Source organism: Phoxinus phoxinus (genome assembly GCF_949152265.1).
Source record: "Phoxinus phoxinus genome assembly, chromosome: 20".
NCBI lineage: Eukaryota > Metazoa > Chordata > Actinopteri > Cypriniformes > Leuciscidae > Phoxinus > Phoxinus phoxinus.
This window is the reverse complement of record NC_136895.1, coordinates 16,073,003-16,092,744: the sequence shown is the minus strand read 5'-3', so window position 1 is coordinate 16,092,744 and position 19,742 is coordinate 16,073,003. Positions and strand designations below refer to the sequence as shown.

General features: G+C 37.2%; 1 protein-coding gene and 1 long non-coding RNA gene across 2 annotated transcripts; both read right to left on the bottom strand.

The window, feature by feature from the left end:
- Positions 1-41: 41 nt before the first annotated feature.
- Positions 42-1,937, bottom strand: LOC306988882. The gene is made up of 3 exons (XR_013795512.1): positions 1,530-1,937; positions 1,177-1,209; positions 42-96 (listed from the first exon to the last, which is right to left on the bottom strand). It is a non-coding gene; the product is annotated as an uncharacterized lncRNA (long non-coding RNA).
- Positions 1,938-12,119: 10,182 nt separating this feature from the next.
- atp5f1d (ATP synthase F1 subunit delta) lies at positions 12,120-18,428 on the bottom strand. Its single transcript, XM_079592284.1, has 5 exons — positions 18,185-18,428; positions 16,150-16,303; positions 13,548-13,636; positions 12,364-12,501; positions 12,120-12,248 (listed from the first exon to the last, which is right to left on the bottom strand). Exons 1-4 carry the CDS (start codon positions 18,299-18,301, stop codon positions 12,379-12,381), a joined length of 483 nt encoding a protein of 160 aa, XP_079448410.1. The 5' UTR covers positions 18,302-18,428; the 3' UTR covers positions 12,120-12,248; positions 12,364-12,378.
- Between the last annotated feature and the right edge of the window lie 1,314 nt (positions 18,429-19,742).

Below are 19,742 nucleotides of genomic sequence, written 5' to 3'. Positions count from 1 at the left end.
CTTGGATACGAGAGAAGTCTACGGTAAACAACAAACTTACGTGGAATTCGAATCTCAGGAAGTTGGTGACGCCACTTCGATATAGCAGTAGAAATACTAAAGATCAATATTTAAAGACATAAAGGTATACATGTTATTTAGGCAAATAATTTGAGCATTTTATAGGCTGTATATAAAATGTTAAATATATATATAAAAAAGTAAACTCCACCTTAGAGCAAAACCAAACAAATATAGGACTTTGCAATTGATGTGTGAAGTATATATAAAGTACATTAATAAAAAAATGAGTTGAATTTTTATAACATAAAAAGTTGAAAATGGCTTATTTTGATGAGTTAAAACAATATAAAAACATTTTGTCATAACTTATTGATCATATAAAAAAAATAGCTGACAATCAACTTGGATGTTTAAGTAATTTCAACTGAAATTACATTAAACTGACTTAAAAAATTAGTTGAATCTTGTATAACATTTACTTATTTTGATGAGTTAAGCAACATAACTAAATATAGGCTATATATACATATATATATATATATATGTTGTAATAACTTATTGTTTATATAATTTTTTACAGTGTGGAGACTCAAATATCAAAAAAGGAAGTTGTCACAAGCTATATCACAGTAATTATATATAAATATTTATTTTACAAAGTCACAAATGTGTTTTTTCTCCGTGGTTTACATGTATATGTTTGTTTTTAAACATCTAGTGCAAACCCCATTTAAATTATTATTATATTCCAAACTAAAATCATCCTAATTTTATATCAAGCGTATTTTCATAAATGTCACAAAATGGTAACTAATTGTTTTAAGGGAAATAATAGTGGAAATGTTCAGCAGCTATTTTGTAGCCATGCAAGACTTTAAGGTGCAGATTAAATAGCCTATATATACAACGTAAAACATTATATGATCAATAAGTTATGACTACATATGTTTTCATCAAAATTAATTAAGCAATTTTTTTTTTGATTCGACTAATTTTTAAAGTCAGTTTAGAGTAATTTAAGTTGAAATGACTTAAACATCCAAGTTGATTGTACTTATAAAATTTAAGGTGGCACCTTTTTACAGTAGTCAAGATAATGATAATGCTGATTGGTTTTAAATGTCCAACAATATACAACACTGAAATATGTTTTTTATATAAACCTTCCCTCACCTTTTCGAAGTGGTGATGCAGCAAGGTGGAGACCTGAAAACATAGGTGATGAATAATGAATTCTTTGTTGTGCTCCTAATAAGCTGACACAGTGTTGTAAGAACGTTTAGCTGCTTTCCCACCCTAAAGGGAATTTTTATTGAAGAGGTTGTTTGCTCTTGCCAATTAAACAGCTTTCAATGAATCAATTAGCCCTATTCATGCCAGAATGTCTGTCTTTAAATGGAATGGGTGGATGTGAAAGATCTTGAAGTGTCACATACAATGAGTAATCTTTATGCGTATTCAAATGTTAGACATGTGTGGGACATATGTGGGCGTCTGTGCATGTGTGGGTGAGCAGCATTCCTAACCATCAAAGTCACTCCGGTTCCCATATTCATGTTCGAGAAATTTTCAACAGCCCGTATCCGTCAGCCCATTCCGATTGTTGTTTACCCCCCGAATCCTTTGTTGAAACAGAGAGGGAAGCATCAGGACATGCCTGTTAGTGCGCAGGGCCGTGGCTCATAGGTCTGTCAACAGGAAGTTGGGGATGAATGAGTACTGTGGGAACACAGAAATTACACAAGACATTACACATCCACCCTAAAGGTTATGAAGCGAAAAGACAACAAAGTACGTTGCAACAAATTTTACTTTTGCAGGTGTATTTCCTCCAACAGGGTGTGGGAGATATTGTGTGTGTGTGTTGACCGTTTTCTTTTTTAATATATTTTAAAATGACATTTATTCCTGTGATGGCAAAGCAAAGCTGAATTTTCACGTTTTACTATCAATGATAAAAGCAGTTGTGCTGCTTCATATATTTGTGGAAACTGTGATCCATTTATTGCATCTATTTTGAGATACTGAAAGCTGACTCTACATATAATGGCGCTTACTCAACCAAATAAATAAATACGTGTACATTAACTATTGATTTGAGTTACCTGTATGTTAGCCATCTATAGGCCTATCTTAAAGCTTCCACTTCCTGTACAAAACAAATCAACCAATTCGTTGTTGAATTCCAATATGTGAATAAAAGCCTAAATTCATTCTGTTCATCATATAAAGCGATCGTGTCTCTTCAGAAAAGTTGGACTAAACTGCTCGATTCAGATTCGTTTTATAAATTTTTCGAAGCATCAAAGTGGTAGTTGCGAGGCTGTCAATAGAGAGTACAGAATTGGGACAGATTTGATTAAAAAGATCATGTGTGTTCCGAAGATGAACACAGAAGTCTTATGGGTTTGGATTGACACGAGGGCAGAATTTACATTTTTGGGTGAACTATCCCTTTAAGAAATATCTGACCAATGAATGCTGTGATTAACCAATGAGAATCAAGTTTTCCAGAGAATCATGAGAAGTTAGCCCTCAGCCAATCAGAATTGAGGAGCTAAAATAACTTGTATAGATTATGACATTTATAGCTTGCAATTCTGACTTTATTTCTGAGAATTGCGAGTTTATATCTCACAATTCTTGACTTTATAACCCGAAATTGTGAGTTTATATCATGCAATTCTGAGAAAAAAGCCGGAATTGCAAGATAAAAAGTAGCAATTACCTTTTTTCGTTTTTTTATTCAGTGGCGGAAACAAGCTTCAATAGCTTTTTTATTATTTAAAGTGGTTAATCTTCAGCTAATCACGAGCCCACTGATGCAGGTATTTTCGATATATAATCACAATATTACATCTTTTGTTCCAGGCCTTAGTAGCTCTGTAGGCATATTGCATTTGTATAGTCTTTCATAAGTAGCCACCTGCAGAGCTTGACCGCATTATAAATGAAAAAAGCACTCCTTTATGGAAACCGAGAATAAGCACAAGAGAATTCGACCAACACGTCAGCCAAATTCCAGAGCAAATCAAGTTATTAATCCACATTTCATTTTATATTCTACAACGTCCTATGATGAATTAAGACAAAGCGAAATGACAGGGGTGTCTTTGTTAGCCTCATGTTCAGCAAGGTTTATTTGTTCTCCGCAAACCCTTGTTTATCCACCACCCACTCAGCAACCCACACTCAAGCATGCATTCTCCCATGTACTCTCGATGTCCTGCAGGCTTAATCCTGGGTTGGCTCGGATTAGCAACTTCCCACGTTAGGCTAATTTAATCAGAACACTGCCTCTATAGAGAAGCAATGCACGGGGGCAGCGTGGCACACTGACATTTCACCTGTATCCGCTGTTTGTGGTAATCTAATCATTGATATGGAAGGTAATTCTGGCCCTCTGATTCCATCTGTGACGCAGGAAGCCTGGTCATCCTGCATCGAATCAGACTTCACAAGAATGCCACTATTTCCCGTCTCTGAGCCGCAGTCCCCACGAATGGCTTTTCACGCTAATGTGCCTTATTGCTTACTTCCTCATTTCCCTGTCCTGTTCGAGTTCACCACAGAGAGTTCAGTTGTGTCCATCCGGTAAACCATTTACATATGGGCCAATGAGGTTGTTTACCTTTACAACTTCCCACATAGTGGGAGAAGGAATCAGCTTATGACCTCTATGAAGTGTTCTTGGAAAAAGATGGATTAATCGAAAACTGAAACGTTGTTTTCTAGACAAGTTAATCCGGTTCCTGAACTAGATTGCACTCCCTGCAGAGAATGTAATCTGAAAATGTTCAGAAGTCAACAGCAATATTAAAAGTGGTTGATATTTATTCTGGTTAAGATACCCAAGAGTTAGTTATTAAAAAAAGATAGATATTGTTTTAAAAGTTTAATAATCTTACGTAGTGCTTATATACCAGAAAAGAAAATGTTTCAATATATCCTTATACCCCTTCTTTTCAAAGGAAAAGTGTAATTTGTTCATGCAAATGAATTCTTCTTTGGTCCTTTCAGTTCCTCATTAGGTGATATTCAACCAGCTGCAAAGGTATTATGAAGCAAGAATTTTACAATACAAAACTGTTTGGATCAAAACTTGACATTAAAAATTAAAGACACAGAACGATGCCACAAATAATGAAAAAGTTTGCATTTAGCTATTATATCCACAGAAGTTTTCCTGGAGAAAGCTATCCGTTTGCATTCACAGTCATCTCAACGGCACTTGCTCGGCTGGTGTGGAACCCAGTGGAAGCATGTAATGTGAAATCTGGCGTATTTACTCATGAGCACGTGTTTCTGCAGCCATCCATGTGACTAATCACTCTAGAGCTGCAACAAAATGACGTGGCCACGATGCTAATTGGCTGATGAACACACACTGTACAGTCCTGAACTGTTCACTGGCGATTATCCTAAGTTGTGATGTCAAAAGCAGCACAGAAAAAAAAGTGGGGTTAAAAAAACTATCAATGGAGAAATATGGTGTAGTTACAATATCTACCAGCAGGGGCTAATAGGCCATGCTGAGACGCAAAAGCTTGACCCTTTATGTTGCATCAAGCATTCTTTATGATGCTTTACATCATCATTTTGTGACGTAGCCCTTTTAAAAATTAAGTGTGAAACGTTGTTTAACCCGGGGTTGAAATGACGCTAAGCATAGTGAGAAAAACCTAATAGTAGCTAACATCAGAGTATCTAATATCCGGTGGGAAGAACAGGACACTGGTAATCATGACTTTCCACTGAATCACGGAGCCAACCCTTAAGGTGATGATACACGTGGCAACATGTTTGAGCAATGCTGCCGGGCACTTTTCCATTGAGAATGGCCAACAAATTTATATCTGGATGCCTTAGATTGGTCGTGGGCCCTGTGTCTCACCTGGTTGCCCAATGACGGCAATATTCAACATTGCTCAAAAAGTTGCCCAGTGTATCATCAACTTTAACCTCTTAATACCTTTCAATTAATAACTCCCCCCCCCCCCCCCCCCCCCCGGGTTTCACAGACAAGGCACGTTTATAAAAGCTACTTAGATGTCCTCATTAAACTAAGGCCTAATCCTGGCTTAATCTAAGCCCTGTATGTGAAACCAGGCCATTATGCTAAGAGGGTAACAGAGACTGATACAGTCCATGTTTAGTCATGTCGGGGTATAACAACATATTATTTGATATGTGCAGCAGTGCCTAGCAGTTCATTTGTCAAAGAGGTCTATTTTTGTACTCTCGTTAACCTATCTGGCACCAAGCACGAGGATGTGTTTACATGCAGCGCTATGTTAATGTTATGCTAATGTTTCTGAGGACTTCTTCACTTCACTAAGGTGCATCATTTGTTGGATGGGTTACAAGTGCAGTGCGTCAACACACTGAAGGTTCACTAGATGTTTTGTACACTGATATTACACACTGGCCATGAGGTATTCATACTTAAATATCTTACTGCAAAACCACACCAGCAACCTTCTACTTATTACATGTAGTGGCTTCCCATAATCTGAGGCCCTGTGAATTCTAAGAGGCGATCTATTTGGGGGATTGTCCTGGTTTGAACCCAGTATTTTTTGCCCATGTAATACCTTATCAGGATTCTGTAACCACTGTGATAAAATGCATGCTACATAACACCATGGCTAAACAGTTAAGATGTGTCAATCAGTCAGTTATAAATTATGTAGTAAATCATGTCCAGTTGTTCCCCAGGGCACAATGGATCTTTTTGCTTCAAGTCATCCTAAATCTGAAGCATCAGAAAGCTTTTACTAGTTTGAGTTAGTACGGGAAATGAGAAAGCTAGCTTTAGCATGCACGTTATCTTTCTGGAATGATGACAAGTCGGGAGTTCCTGGGAGCATTACCTCAGAGGGATCGTCATAGCGTAACTTGGTGAAAGGGCAACAAGGTGGTAAACATAAGTTCAGTGTCAAGCCTTCGTTTTGGCAGTTTGCATACTGCAATACTGCTGTCATCATTACTTCTCGTCATTATGTTCACCATGAAAATAAGTGACCGATTGGCATCATTTTCTAGCGCCCACAGTCAGTGCATTCCTGACCTCGCCTAACAGCCCAACCTTCCCCGCCCCACCACCTGCTAATACCGGGCCAGCTGACAGAATTAGATCAATGGCTGGGCTCATGGTTATGTTTGATCTGCTGTCTGCCAGCACTGGAAAGCGTCATAAATTTGCATGCGGGTGTGGGGCCTTCCACCAAAGTCCGGGACTGCTTGAGTGTGCAAATGGTGCTATGTCTACTTGGGTAGTGCTGGATGGAAACTAGCATGATGGCATATTTTCCGAGTGCTTCAGCATTAAGACATGTGATTAGGAAACCAGCACGAGTCACTCTATGTTGGGTAAGGACAGGATGATAAATTTTAATCTACATTTACTATAGGACTTTGTAAATGAATATGTTAATTTTAACTATTAATTATGAAAATAATTAGGTACAAATTATACAATTATTAATGCAAAAGAACAATTCATGACCTGTATGTAAATTCAATAAGGGATGTTCCAATGCCATGGAAACAATTCAAGCCAATGCAAACTTGAAAACCCAATGCAAAGCATATTGTGAATTATACGTTTAGCGCAGTGGCTACTACACGCAACGCGACTCGCTAAACCACAATTATTGAGAGCTGGTAGCGCAGGAGTTAGGGTGTGTTCATACAGGATGCATTCTTGCAAGCAAGACAGAGCGCAACAAACTATGAAGGGGTCTCAAAGTAGTAAATACTTTTAACTTGTTAACACAATGAAGTAAAAACGTAGCACTCTTGGTGCGAGACGACGAAAAATTTGAGAAACGATAAAACAGCCAATGGCACCTGATGCATGTGTAGACCAACACTTACAAAACAAAGGTCAAACAGAATGAGCAAAGCAATTTAAGTGACTTCACACAGAACACATTTAGGGCAATTTAATAAAAAAATAAGGCGAGACGCAATTTTCTTTTTAGAAGTTGAACTTCAAAAAATGCAGCACTCATGCGGGAGACACTGCAGAAGACGCAAAACTCAAGTGCAACAGTCAAACATGTCCACCTGGTGCTTGTTTACAGAGAAAAATAATGTCGAAGCAGTGCTGTGGAATGCAGAAACTTGTTATTTGTGAACGGCCTTTAGCTGTGCATTAAAGGTTTACATTCTATCAGTCTGTGTCCCCAGGGAATCAAACTTGTGACTTGAGTATTAATTAAGCTGTTGAAAAAACAAACAAAAAAACATTCTATTTTTGTTAATTAATCGAGTTTACTGGGAGAGTTGCCATTACAGTCTTTTTTTCTGATATTAGGTGCAAACTCACTCAATGTTTTTGCCAAACAAGAGGTTCTACTTTGAGAGTAGAGATGCATGCACAGAAGCGCAAATTTACTTTGTTTACTCTCTTTAGTTAAACAGTAGGTCTATGTGACAACTGGGTTTTCCCTAATTGGTTTTCCATGCGCTGCCGATTTGATTCCACAGTGTAATGCATTCTAAGGGGCAATGTTTTCCATTTAAGGGGAAGAAATCTGAGCTTTTTTCCAGATGGATACCTTACATGGGAAAAAAGTGATGGAGGTGGAGAAGGAAAGTGCTTCTTGATTGGTAAGTTTAAGACTAGACACTTGACAGGTGACATGAGCTGCGTCCCAATTCAAGGCTGCATCCTTCAAAGGCCGATTGCGTCGCCGCAAGCGTGGCAAAGGCTGTCCCAATTTGAAGGCGGCCTCCAAATGCGTCTCATTTCCCATGAAATTAAGGATACAACAGATGGATCCTTCGCGGGCTTGCATACCCCAGAATTTATTGCGTTCCAGTGACGACAGGATGTTTTTTTGGGAGAAAAATTGCCGAATTACACTTAATTGAAAGTATTGGGTTTCAACTTACTCAAATATCTAATGATACAAATGTATAAATAAAAAAAATTAAATCTTAAAGCGGTTCAAATGTTGACATATCTTACTAAGATGCGACGATTATATATATAGTTATACTCTTCATTATATACAGAAATGGACCATGGTGAATACATTTAGACAGTTTGTGAACCCTGTTTTGTTTTCAGACAGTTTAATATAACTTTCAAAAAAGGCCAGTACAAACGTTACTGTCACTCATCAATGGCAACTGTCACAGTTGCTAGACGACAAGAACAATCCTCCGTAGGCAAGACCGCCCCATTTAACAATGCTCGGTTTGACCCTCGAAGGATGCTGGAGACTGAACAAGAAGTCTTTGGATTCTGGCAAGTTTAGGGGGAAGGATTTGTGAATTTGCCATTTCTTGATGTGCCTTCCAGAGAGAAAAAAATGGGTTCACCTCAATTTCTCTGCCCATTGACGTCTTTTAAACATTTAAAGTACATCATACGAATGTATGTTATGAGCCATCAAACAGTTTTACTGAAACTGTGCTGTAGAGTTGGTGTACAGGGTTTCACTCCACAAGAGACCCATGTGCCCACGCCTCAACCTTGCTTTCCCAGTCAACTGATTTAACAACCTCACCCTTCGGGAATGTGACACTTTGCTCTGTGGAACGCAAGACCACCACAAACGTCACTGTTTGCATGAGGGAGATACAAAGAAAGTTAACTTGTCCTTTCCTTTCCATCAATAAAAAGTATGTCGTACCTACCTCTCTGCCATGGTTTGTGGAGGACTATGTGATTGCCTGGACCAAGTAGGTCTATAATACCTGGAGTCATCTCCATTGCTTAGCTTGCGTAGGACCCCCGGAGGTAAAAGTCTGGTAACTAATATCTCTGGAAAGATACTATTTGCAGCCAGATGATCTAGTTATGACATTTACTGGCAGGGACTCACTTGTAAAGGATAAACAGTCAAAACAAGACTGGTGTCATTATTTGATCACGAATACGTTTAGTACCACAAGAAAAAAAAAAGCTTAACAAAAGATGACTAATGTGAAAGACTTACAAGGGGACGCTATCTTAAATGCCCAAATGTATAGTTGATTACATGAGATGTCAATCAGGGTTATTTATCACTAGAGTGAAAGCTGACAAGGTTCAACCTCAAGGTTTTGAGGTGTGTTGTGGATTTGCAGGTTTCTCTAGAATGCTTGCTATACGTTCTATTTGTAGGCACCTTTGCAAGTGTGGGTGGGAGTGACAAAAAAGGATGTGGTGTAGGGTCTACATCGAGAGACAGCCCTATAAGACTGACCTAAGACCGGATGCTTTTCTCAGAACTCCAGCCGTAGTCAATTCCAGTAATTGCAGAACCGGTCGCAGATCTGCGCTGGTCCGTATGTCTGTGTAGGCGGGAGTGTCAGGCCTCCGCGCCCACTCCCAGCCTGCGTGCAGTATCTGACAGCCACCTGAGAGTCTGAAGCCCTGCAGACTGCAAGCAAAACCAGGTCAAAGCTTTATGCTGCACTTTTACAGTTGTCTGTCCTCCTGCAGATCTATCAAGCATTAATGTGACACCTATGCCAGTGGTTCCCAACCCTAGTCCTCCTGGTGTACCCCCAACACTGCATACCCATCAAGGTCTTGGTGTCTTTACTAATACTGGGGGTACTCCAGGACCAGAGTTGGGAACCACTGACCCCTCAAACAAAGGGGTCCAATCCTTCTCCAAGAGGGACATTCCTGCAGAGTTTAGCCCAGGTGTGTCCAAGCCTGCTTCTGGAGGGCCACCTTCCAGCCGTGTTTAGCTCCAGCACCAATAAAACACACCTGAACCAGCTAACCAAGGTCTTTAGGATTAATAGAAATGTTCAGGCAGATGTGCTGGAGCTAAACTCTGCAAGAAGTTTGACCTCCAGGAACAATGGTTTAGATAGACTGCTTAAACACACCTGAACCATCTAATCAAAGTCTTCAGGATGACTAGAACTTGTGGGCATTGAAGCAGATTGGAGCTAAACAGCAAAAATGACACTTGTCCTATCCACCTTATTTGGCGATGTGGAAGCTATTTTTCTGTGAATGTGAGACCTTCATTTCATTAGCCACTATAGATACACAAAGTAGCCTACAGTAAAAAGTATCATAACAATAATTAAAATGATTTTAAAAATGGCAGTTTGCAATATCAAACAACAAGACGGATGTTTTTTTCTTTTCTACTAAAATTACACAAAGTGGATGATATTGCACAATGGCCATGCCCACTTTTACCTTAAAAATAATGTGGACAATGGTGTTTTTTTTAATTGACATCATTTTATTCCAATTTGGTATACTGTTTCTTCAAAAACCCTATGGTGCCGTTGGAATATCTTGTTCCTAAAGTTGAAGATACTCAGAGGTTTATAATATTATTATGAAAAGTTTTGCTAGGAAAAAACTTCTAACCTAAAACTGTCCCTTCTTGAGACTGCAGAACCGTAATTAGGACTATCCCGTAGAGGACGTTTAAGAATAGAGGCTATACTCACACTTGAGATGTAGGAACAAAAGATGGCAACAAGGGAAACATTGCGAGACATAAATAGAACCTTGTGGTTCCTTAAACCAAAAGTAATCTTAAAATATCAGACTTTGCCACACTGATTTCCGACACTGTCAGTCTGTGAAAAAAATAAAAAGACTTCTGAATGTCTGCACTGGTTTTTCATTCTGTTTGTTCAACTATTCAGAAGCAATTCATCAAACATATAGTAAAAACATGCAAGTTATGCAGTGCAAGTAACAATTTAGTGAACCCAAAAAACAACTTTTCTTAGCAAAGGACGATTACTACTTTCTGCAAGTGTTCTCTGCCAATTCTGTACATGTGCCACTGGAACAAGCTGTAGCATGTTGCCACGCTAGACATCTGACGTTCATAAAGACGCATGCGGTTTAGTCTCGTAAAACTCCAGTCGGCACAAGCATATAGCTCGAGCGGCCATGTACCCAAATTACCCTGTACTTAAGCAAATATAGGCCTTTAACTCCACAACGTTCACCGTCTGTATGTTTCTTCTCGCAGCGTAGTCTAGCTGTATTTCTAACTCTGTTGTTGGCTTGTCAGTACCTGCTTATCAGTTTTTAGGGATCTACAAAAGGCACATGAAGGCAACTTGAGTAGGTTGAAAATTAGAATAACAGCTACGAGGCTTGAAGATCCACAAACGAGAAACAAATGCAATATGGGTAAAAAAAAAAAAAAAAAAACTATATCTTGCACAAGAATTGGTGTCATTAGCTGTTTCCATCTAAAGTTGCGAATTTAACTTATGCAATTGGAACATAGCAAAAAATATTTTGCATCGTTTCCATCCATTAAGCCGAAATCATCACTTCCTGATAAACTGGTGCTAAATATCACTAAGAAAAATGGAAGTTGCTGCAGTAGAAGCCAGTGTATTTAATAATTTCATAAACATCAAAATTACTCGCGCCCCAGAACGCAGTAATGTTATCTTGCTTTTGGAGGCGGATGCCTGTTGTTTGGGAATGCAGTCGTGTATGACAGTTCTGGGAGGTTTTATACTTCAGCACTTTAATGACAGACTTTGCTCAGGCATTTCAGATGCTCTGCAAAAAGATAGGTCCACTGGTTGGTCCAGTTATGAGGTCCCATCGCAAAAGGTCTTTTTTTTTTTAATGCGCAACGAGGAACTTAATCGGTAAATGTGTTTCCAACATAGTTTATAGCTTATTTTCTATTCGGATAAAAAGTTTCTGACTCAATTGAGCACATACAGCGTTATAATGCAATATCACAAAATGCTTATAAAATGTGGATGGAAACATCGCTATTGACTGAAAAATAAAGGGGAAAAGAGTCGCTCCAGTTCCCTGTGCAAATGGCTTGGTGATCCTTTAGGTTTAAACATGACATTGTAAAAAAAATTAATAAAAGTTGCTGCCTTTTAAGTACATTTTTAAGTAATTTCAACTTAAATTACATTAAACTGACTTAAAAAATTTGTTGAGTCTTGTATAACAATTTTTTATAAAAAAAATTGCTAAACTTATTTTGATGAGGTTATGTAAAAACATACCATTGATCATATAAATTTTTACTATGTACTATACTGCCCCCATTCTGTCATGAACGGTACTGTACCCAAACAAATCTATAGCACAGCAAATACAGCTTGAATTAATTTTGTGAAGCGCAAAGAACATACATGACACAATGTGTTATTTCAAATAAATTTATTGTTAATTTCATCCACTGTACAAAGCAAGCAGTCTTGCAAGTTTCTGACTTCACTGGGGTGGGGAACAGACAAAGCCGGAGACTTTTTCACACCGACAGAATTTCCGACTGAGAAACACACAAAAAAAATACAAAATAGAAACTGATGAAGCATACGTACATTCATATGCAGCATTTACTGAGTGTTTTCCCACATTTCTCACTTGCTAAAAAGTGAACATACCAACACACAAGTGGTTTACTCCAGCGCTTTGACGATTGCCTCGTTTGCCTCTATGTTGACCAGAACCTCTGCCCGGGCTGCCTCATCTGAAACGCCCATCAGTTCTGACTGGGCTTTCTCGAGGTTCGCTTTCGCCGCCTACAAAAAAGAAAAAAGACATGGCAATCTTGACATTTGGTTCACATTCACTGTAATCTTGACACTGAAGTATCAGGCGAAAACTCAATCCATAACGGCTGACATTATAAAAGGAGCCATCAATTGGAACAAGTGTCATATAGATCTGAGAACTTCAATATCTTGAAGCACCTTATAAGTGAGAAAACTCATCTTAGCCTTAAAAATCAATGCTGCTGCTACTTGAGCCGCATTCTAGACTAGCGTGGCCGTATTCTCAACAGTGTGAGCAAATAAACGTGGCCTCTTTCCTGTGAAGGACATTTGTCACAGTGGCGATTACACAGTGTAAAGGCCAAACATTGCTGGGAGTTAAAGGTCTCTCAGTGGGGATTTGACACATCTGCACCACTTCAACGGTGACTGACCTTTCCTTCCTTATTAACCAGCGAGGCCCCCGAGCATAGCTATCTCTAGGAAGAATAAAAAATTGGCCTATTTATGTGGAACGAACCCAAAAGTGCGCTTTATTCCGCGTCGGAAAAAGGGCATGTCCAAGAACATCCCGTTTGGAATGAGCTCGATGTGTCATTCTGAACATTCGACTAACAGAATATGAAGAGCATTTTTAATGATGCTGCAGAGGGTAAACAGCATGATTTCTATAAAAGGGCGGCTCGATTTAGTTTCGAATGCTAAATTTAAATGATAATCCAATAAAAGATGTCTATGCAGTCCGACAATCAAATAATAAGGTCGTTTCTGAAACAGTATGAACTTTCAAATACGGCTACACAATAATAACTATACAGATTCAACCTCATTAAACGCCTACATTATAATCTGAACAGTCTTTGTTTTTCGAAAATAACTCTTCCCTTTATTTCCTCAAATGGACCTTGAAAGACCCAATTTTTGGTTCATAATGATGCACTTCTGAGTGAACTCTACACTAAAAACACCACCCAGGAATGGGTTGGATTGTGAAAAGTAAAGAATAGAGCCTTGCATGAATGAGTTTATCCATTATTCTTTGCGTTTCAGATAACAGTATAGCAGGGACTCACTGCGAGGTCCAGGTTGTCCAGAGGAACGGCTTCCTCCGCCAGCAACTGCACTGAAGAGTCAGCATTAACGGTGACTGATCCACTGCTCACTGCAAAGCACAGAAGGTACACTATATTATTTGTTGACGTCTGAAGAGGCTCTAATTTCTAGGACAAGTCTGACCCCTTCTGGATGGATTTCTAAAATCATATGCAATAAGTAGTCGGGCGTCTTTGTGGTAGATTGCTTTCAAACGTGCTTGCTTCAACACAGAATATCATGTCACAGATATCCCTCGGAAGTGCGCAAATGAGGACCACAAGTCAGTCACTTCCATCTTCTCCTAGTTTCATTCTCCTGGCAAGTGTTTCTATAATTACCATGCATTATATTTTATCAAATGATTTTTAGTCTTTTTAATAGCACTCCCAAATGACATTCCTCTTATACAGATTACTCAATCATATTATGTGGGAGATTTTGGTGGCAAAATCAGGTCAGGTACTACCGATCAGACTGGATTTAAATTAAATTAGAGTTATGCAAGTAATAAATTGTGAAAATTAGGGAAAAAAAGTAAAAATTTGAATTTGATGCTTTTTAGAAAGGTTTAATAAATACAATTTTATTTGGTTCAGTTTTTTTTTTTGGTTCAAGGAATTTCCTTTCCTGTACCCTCTGATCACACTGCAGAAAAGTAATATTCTTTCTTAATATGTGTGTGTTGTTTTCCAGTGCTGGAGATACAAAATATGAAGTATTGATTTATGTGAAAATGATCAAAACGAAGTGAGTTTATGATTGAAACTAAGAAAAATCAACTTAATTCAAAGGAAAGGTTGACAGACATTTGTTCTTGTTTTAAGCATAAACTCAAGATATTTGATAGTAAACGTATCTTCATTTATTTTTTGCAATGCATGCAACATTTAATGCCATGTTTTTATGAATTTAGGACTTTTTGCTCTGATTGAAGATTTTAAGGCCTTAATTTGTGTAAAGGTGAATTAAGACTTTTGAAGACCCGCAGAAACCCTGTTGGTTGTTTTATGCCATGTCACGGTTCAGAACACGTGATTCACGGATTAATTGCAGTTCAACCATCATCGAGTTAAAGGCCTGGTTTCACAGATGGCTTAGATTAAGCGAGGATTAGGCCTTAGTTCGATTAGGACAATAAAGTAGCTTTTATAAACGTGCCTTAGAGAAAAAAAACATTGCTGGTGTGCATCTTGAGACATTATAAGATATTTTAAGATGTGTCAGTACAGGTTGTGTTCAGTTAAAACAGCTCAAACATGCATTTTAGTCTTAAAGTGACAGCAGCCTAATAAACCTGCTGCTGAAAATCACTTTTGTAGCTTTAGCAAAGAAATATATTTTATTTATACAGTGAAGACCATTGCGTGTTATTTTACATTTTATTATTCAATTTCTGTGACTTACCTGACAAACAAAGCACAGGTTATTTCATTTGTATCTTTGTTCTTTTGTATTTATTCATGCTTGTGATGCGTTTATTATTTTCTATGCAGATGCACCAACAGAATCACCCTGATCATTCTAGAATGATTCATTATTTACAAATAGAGCTATTCAAGTCATCTGGTGAAATTGCAATTATTTTTGTTTTTCTGCAATATATATTGAGATATGAAAACAATGTCAGTTTTTCCCAATATCATGTAGCCAGAATTCCGAGGCAATGTATGAATGAACTGATAAAAATGTATGCCTTGAACGCAATTTAAGTCACTTAAGGCCGTTCGCAAAGACCCGCCCCCTTTAGTTACTGTTGCTATGTCCGACAAGCTACTCCGCTCTCACGCAGTGAAAAATACATCGCAGAGCAGAGGAGACTGACAACGCACCGACAGACAGGACAGGCCAGGTGACTTTTGATATGAAATAAAGACTCAACCTTCAAATTTGGTAATTTTTTAAAAGAAATTTAAACAATAAAAACCGTTTTGTGGCTCTTTAATATGTCTGTCAGATCACTGTGTCGCCTCAGTTAAAGCTGCTCGTGAACCGATCATCTCTTCCTTCTAGTTCATTTTTAGCATCAAATAAACATGAATGAACATAAGAAGGAATGTTGTTTTAACCGCGGAAAGGCGTCAGTACACTCCGCTTTTCAAGTTCAAATCCTCCCATGTTAATCTATCTCGATTCTCTCCTGACTGCTTTGTCGGACAAAATGGCGGATGGCGAAATATGATTGGTCAGATCACCTGTCAATCAAACTCCCCCTCAAAGGGTCAATTGCATAAATGTTAATGTAAAATAAGATGAGAAAATAAGAAATCATTTTCATACAGAAAGAAAAATTGCATCACTTAAAAAAAACTAAATTACCATAAAGGTTTAAATAAAGTACTACACTATGCATAACCACGAAGAGAGAATAATAATGACGAAATCATCCTTATGGAAAGTCACTATCAATTCAAATAAAGCAATTCATCTTAGATCTGATTGGTTTTGATTTTTTATGAAATCCCTATGAAGAAAATAAAAGGACGCCCACTGTCAAATTTTTATAATGGTTGTTGAAACAAAACTAGAGAATGACACATCTGAATGCTATGGCAAAACGCAGCTACTGAAGCTAGAACTCACCGAAGTACTTAGCAGAGGAACCGTCGTCATTGAACACGGTGACTACGCCGGGCCGGAGGACCTGCAGTGTGGGGACGTGGGCTGGCAGGATACCAAAGGCTCCTGTCAGTGTTGGGACGTCAATCTGTTTTACGCTGGCTTCCTTGAAGAACACCTGCAAAAAGCACAACAAGCTTCAATGCACCAGATGAACAGTTTGAGGATGGGGTAGCAGCCAAGTGGCCGGCAACCAAACAAATGGCAACGTATTAATTAATTAGAAAGCTGAATTTTCAGCATCATTACTCCAGTCTTCAGTGTCACATGATCCTTCAGAAATCATTCTAATATGCACATTTGATGCTCAAAAAATTTTCAATTTTGTATACAATTTGTTTTCAGAATTCTTTGATGAATAGGACGTTCAAAAGAACTGCATTTATTTAAAATAGAATCTTTTCTAACATTATAAATGTCTTTACTGTAACTTTTGATTAATTTAACTCATCCTTGATGAATAAAAGTATTGATTTCTTTTATTTCTTTCCCCCAAAAACTAAAATACAAATTCTTACTGACCCCAAACTTTTGAACGGTAGTGTTTAATGTTCATGTTTAAAAGCTTTCTATTTCAGATAAATGCTGTTCTTTTGACATTTCAATTCATCAAAGAATCCTGAAAAATGTAAAAAAAGGTTTTCAACATTGACAATAATAAGAAATGTTTCTTGAGCATCAAATCATCATATTAGAATGATTTCTGAAGGATCATGTGACACTAAAGACTGAAGTAATGATGCTGAAAATTCAGCTTTGATCACAGGAATAAATTCATCTTTACTATATATATTCACATAGAAAACAGCGGGTTTAAATTGTAGTAATATTTAACAATATGACTGTTTTGGCCGGTAGTGTGTGTGTATATATATATATATATCATTTTTTTTGCACTATACTCAGAAATATACTCATGGTCTTTGGAATAATATATTTAAATGTGAATGAATACATTTTTTTATATATAAAAAATAATGCCTAGTGGTGATTTCCTCAATATTTTTTGCCAGCAGAAAAAAATTATATTGTATACACACTTAGGATTTAATTTGCTTTTTTATTTTATTTTTAATAAAACGTTAGATTTTTTTTATTACTGTGTTATGAACTCTGCGCATTATTTATATGTATTACTTACTTTTGCATTTGATGTTGTTCTTAGCCAGCAAATGTACAGATATTAATGAGATTTAATTTATTATTATATTACCATTTATCATTTTAATTTACAATATAAGATCCATTCATTCAAATACACATCCATCCGTATAACATAAATGGCATTTTCTACTAATCACATTTTTATATGGTTAGTAAACAAATATGCCCTCCAATTCCACAAACAAATACATTAAATACATAACGATAAAGGTAATATCTGTCACTTAATTACAATATAAATTTCCTTGACTTTTAAAGCATTTACAAAACATTTAACTTAGTGTTGAAGAGACTGTGGCAGTTACGTTGCCCTGCCACTATAACAATATTAAGTGCGATTTAAAATTTGATGGTTCATAATTTCATAAATAAATTACATCAACTGAGACATTTAATTGATCTTTCCTTTGAATCTGTCAAAAACACACACACACAAAAACAAGTCAAGGTGATCGGTGGCAATGCTAGCAGTCTGCTAAAGTCATTCAAACGTGTGTCCATGTTTTGCAAGCCAGAATTTGTTTTTATGTATATATCATTGCAGAGTAAACATTGTATAGTGTTACATTAAATACATTCGCTGCAGATGCAAAACAATAATCTGTACGTTACCACAATAGTTTGATATATTGACGAGTTTACCCACGTAAGTAGCACGCGCAACATGCACGCGCGCGCACACAAATCAAACTAACTACAATAAAGAGTATATCCATGATAAGCTGAATGTAAATCATAACACATAAGACATAAAATATATCTGAAGTAATCACAGCCGGCGATTAGCGTGTTAGCAGAGCGTGTAGGCCCGAGGCCGGAGCGTCAGTAACGTTACCTGTGTCGGCGATGCGAAAGTGAAGGACATTTCAGCGGAGGAAGCCACTTCAGCATAACAGCGCGCGTGCCTCAACGCAGGGGCCGCGCGACGAAGGAGAAACCTCGCTGCCATCATTTTTACCACGGAGAAGAGACCTGACCTTTACAGCACGACAATGTACAAGCCTCGGCTTCCCTGTCCACCACACAAGCACAGGCAGTCAAGTCAGATAGTACGCTTGCGCGGCTGATAGGACAAGGGCACGGGCAACCTTTCCCGTCAGGCTTTGCGCGAACTGTGGGGCTGATGGGAACTGTAGTTTTTTTTTTTTTTTTTTGGCAAATATGATCTGACATGGAGGATATGATTTATTCATGTAAAGGTGGTGCAAAGTAAAAATGCAGTTTTTGCATAGATTTGATTGTTTTAGCCTTGTCCCAAATTTAGCTTAAAATATTTAAATCGATCGTAAGCTACAAATCTAAATTATTGCACATTAAAATCTATATTGAACAAGGAGGACAATAAACACAAATGTTTTCAACATTCATTGTGTAATTTTTTTTTGTAAATCTTTAAAACCAGTGTTTGTATTATTATTATTATTATTAGTGGTTGTAAAGATTTAGAAATACAGATAAAAAAAAGACAATAAAAAGACAAACATAAAAGTTCACGTTTAAAGCTTTGTTAGTTTTTAAACTCAATATTTTAAACAAAAATAAAGAAATCTGAAAATATATTATTTTTCTCAAAAATATTTTCAGATGTGACGCCTAATTTCCACCGCTAATGACAAGTTTGCCCCTTTGAAAAATATAGTTCACTTAATCAAATAGGCTAGAAAAGCTGTGTCGTGAAGATAAGCTCAAGATCAATTATGAGAGGATGTGTGAAGAAAACAAAGGAAAAAATAAGGTAATTATCACCTGTGAGCAAAATATTTTTATTGTAGCCTACGTCATTGGACGCCATTGGCAAGCCAGCTGTGATTTTGAAAATGATGAAAATGTGAGACATACAATGATTTAAAACATAATTAGCAAGACGGTTAAAAAATGGTTAAATGAGGTCGTAAAGAGTGACTTTGTGGTGCTTTATATTGTTAAACAATATTTATATTGTATTTGCAATTCCTTTTGAATAATGTCCGCAATATCATTCCATAATAATCCTGTGATGTGCATGTATGTTCACTGATGGTTTGACAAATAAACGAGTGTCATGGTCAAACAATTGGTTTGAAATACTACCTTTTCCATTTTTGCAGTATCAGGTTGTGTCTCATCATGATTGTTTAAGTGAAACCTTGCTCATAAACCCTGGCTTATAAGTGAGCTGTATCTTTGTTCCTGTGCAATAACTATCAAAATGTTCAGTGTCCTTTATGTAGTACATTTATTTTGTCTTTAAAATATCAGTTTATATATATATATATATATAAACTTACTGTGAGAAATATTCACTGAGGTAAAAACTAGCCACATTCAACTACGTTAAGGGTGTAATGTGCTGTACGACCAGGAGGGGGCGCTCAGTAAATATCAATTTCAATATTCATCGCACGAATTGAATA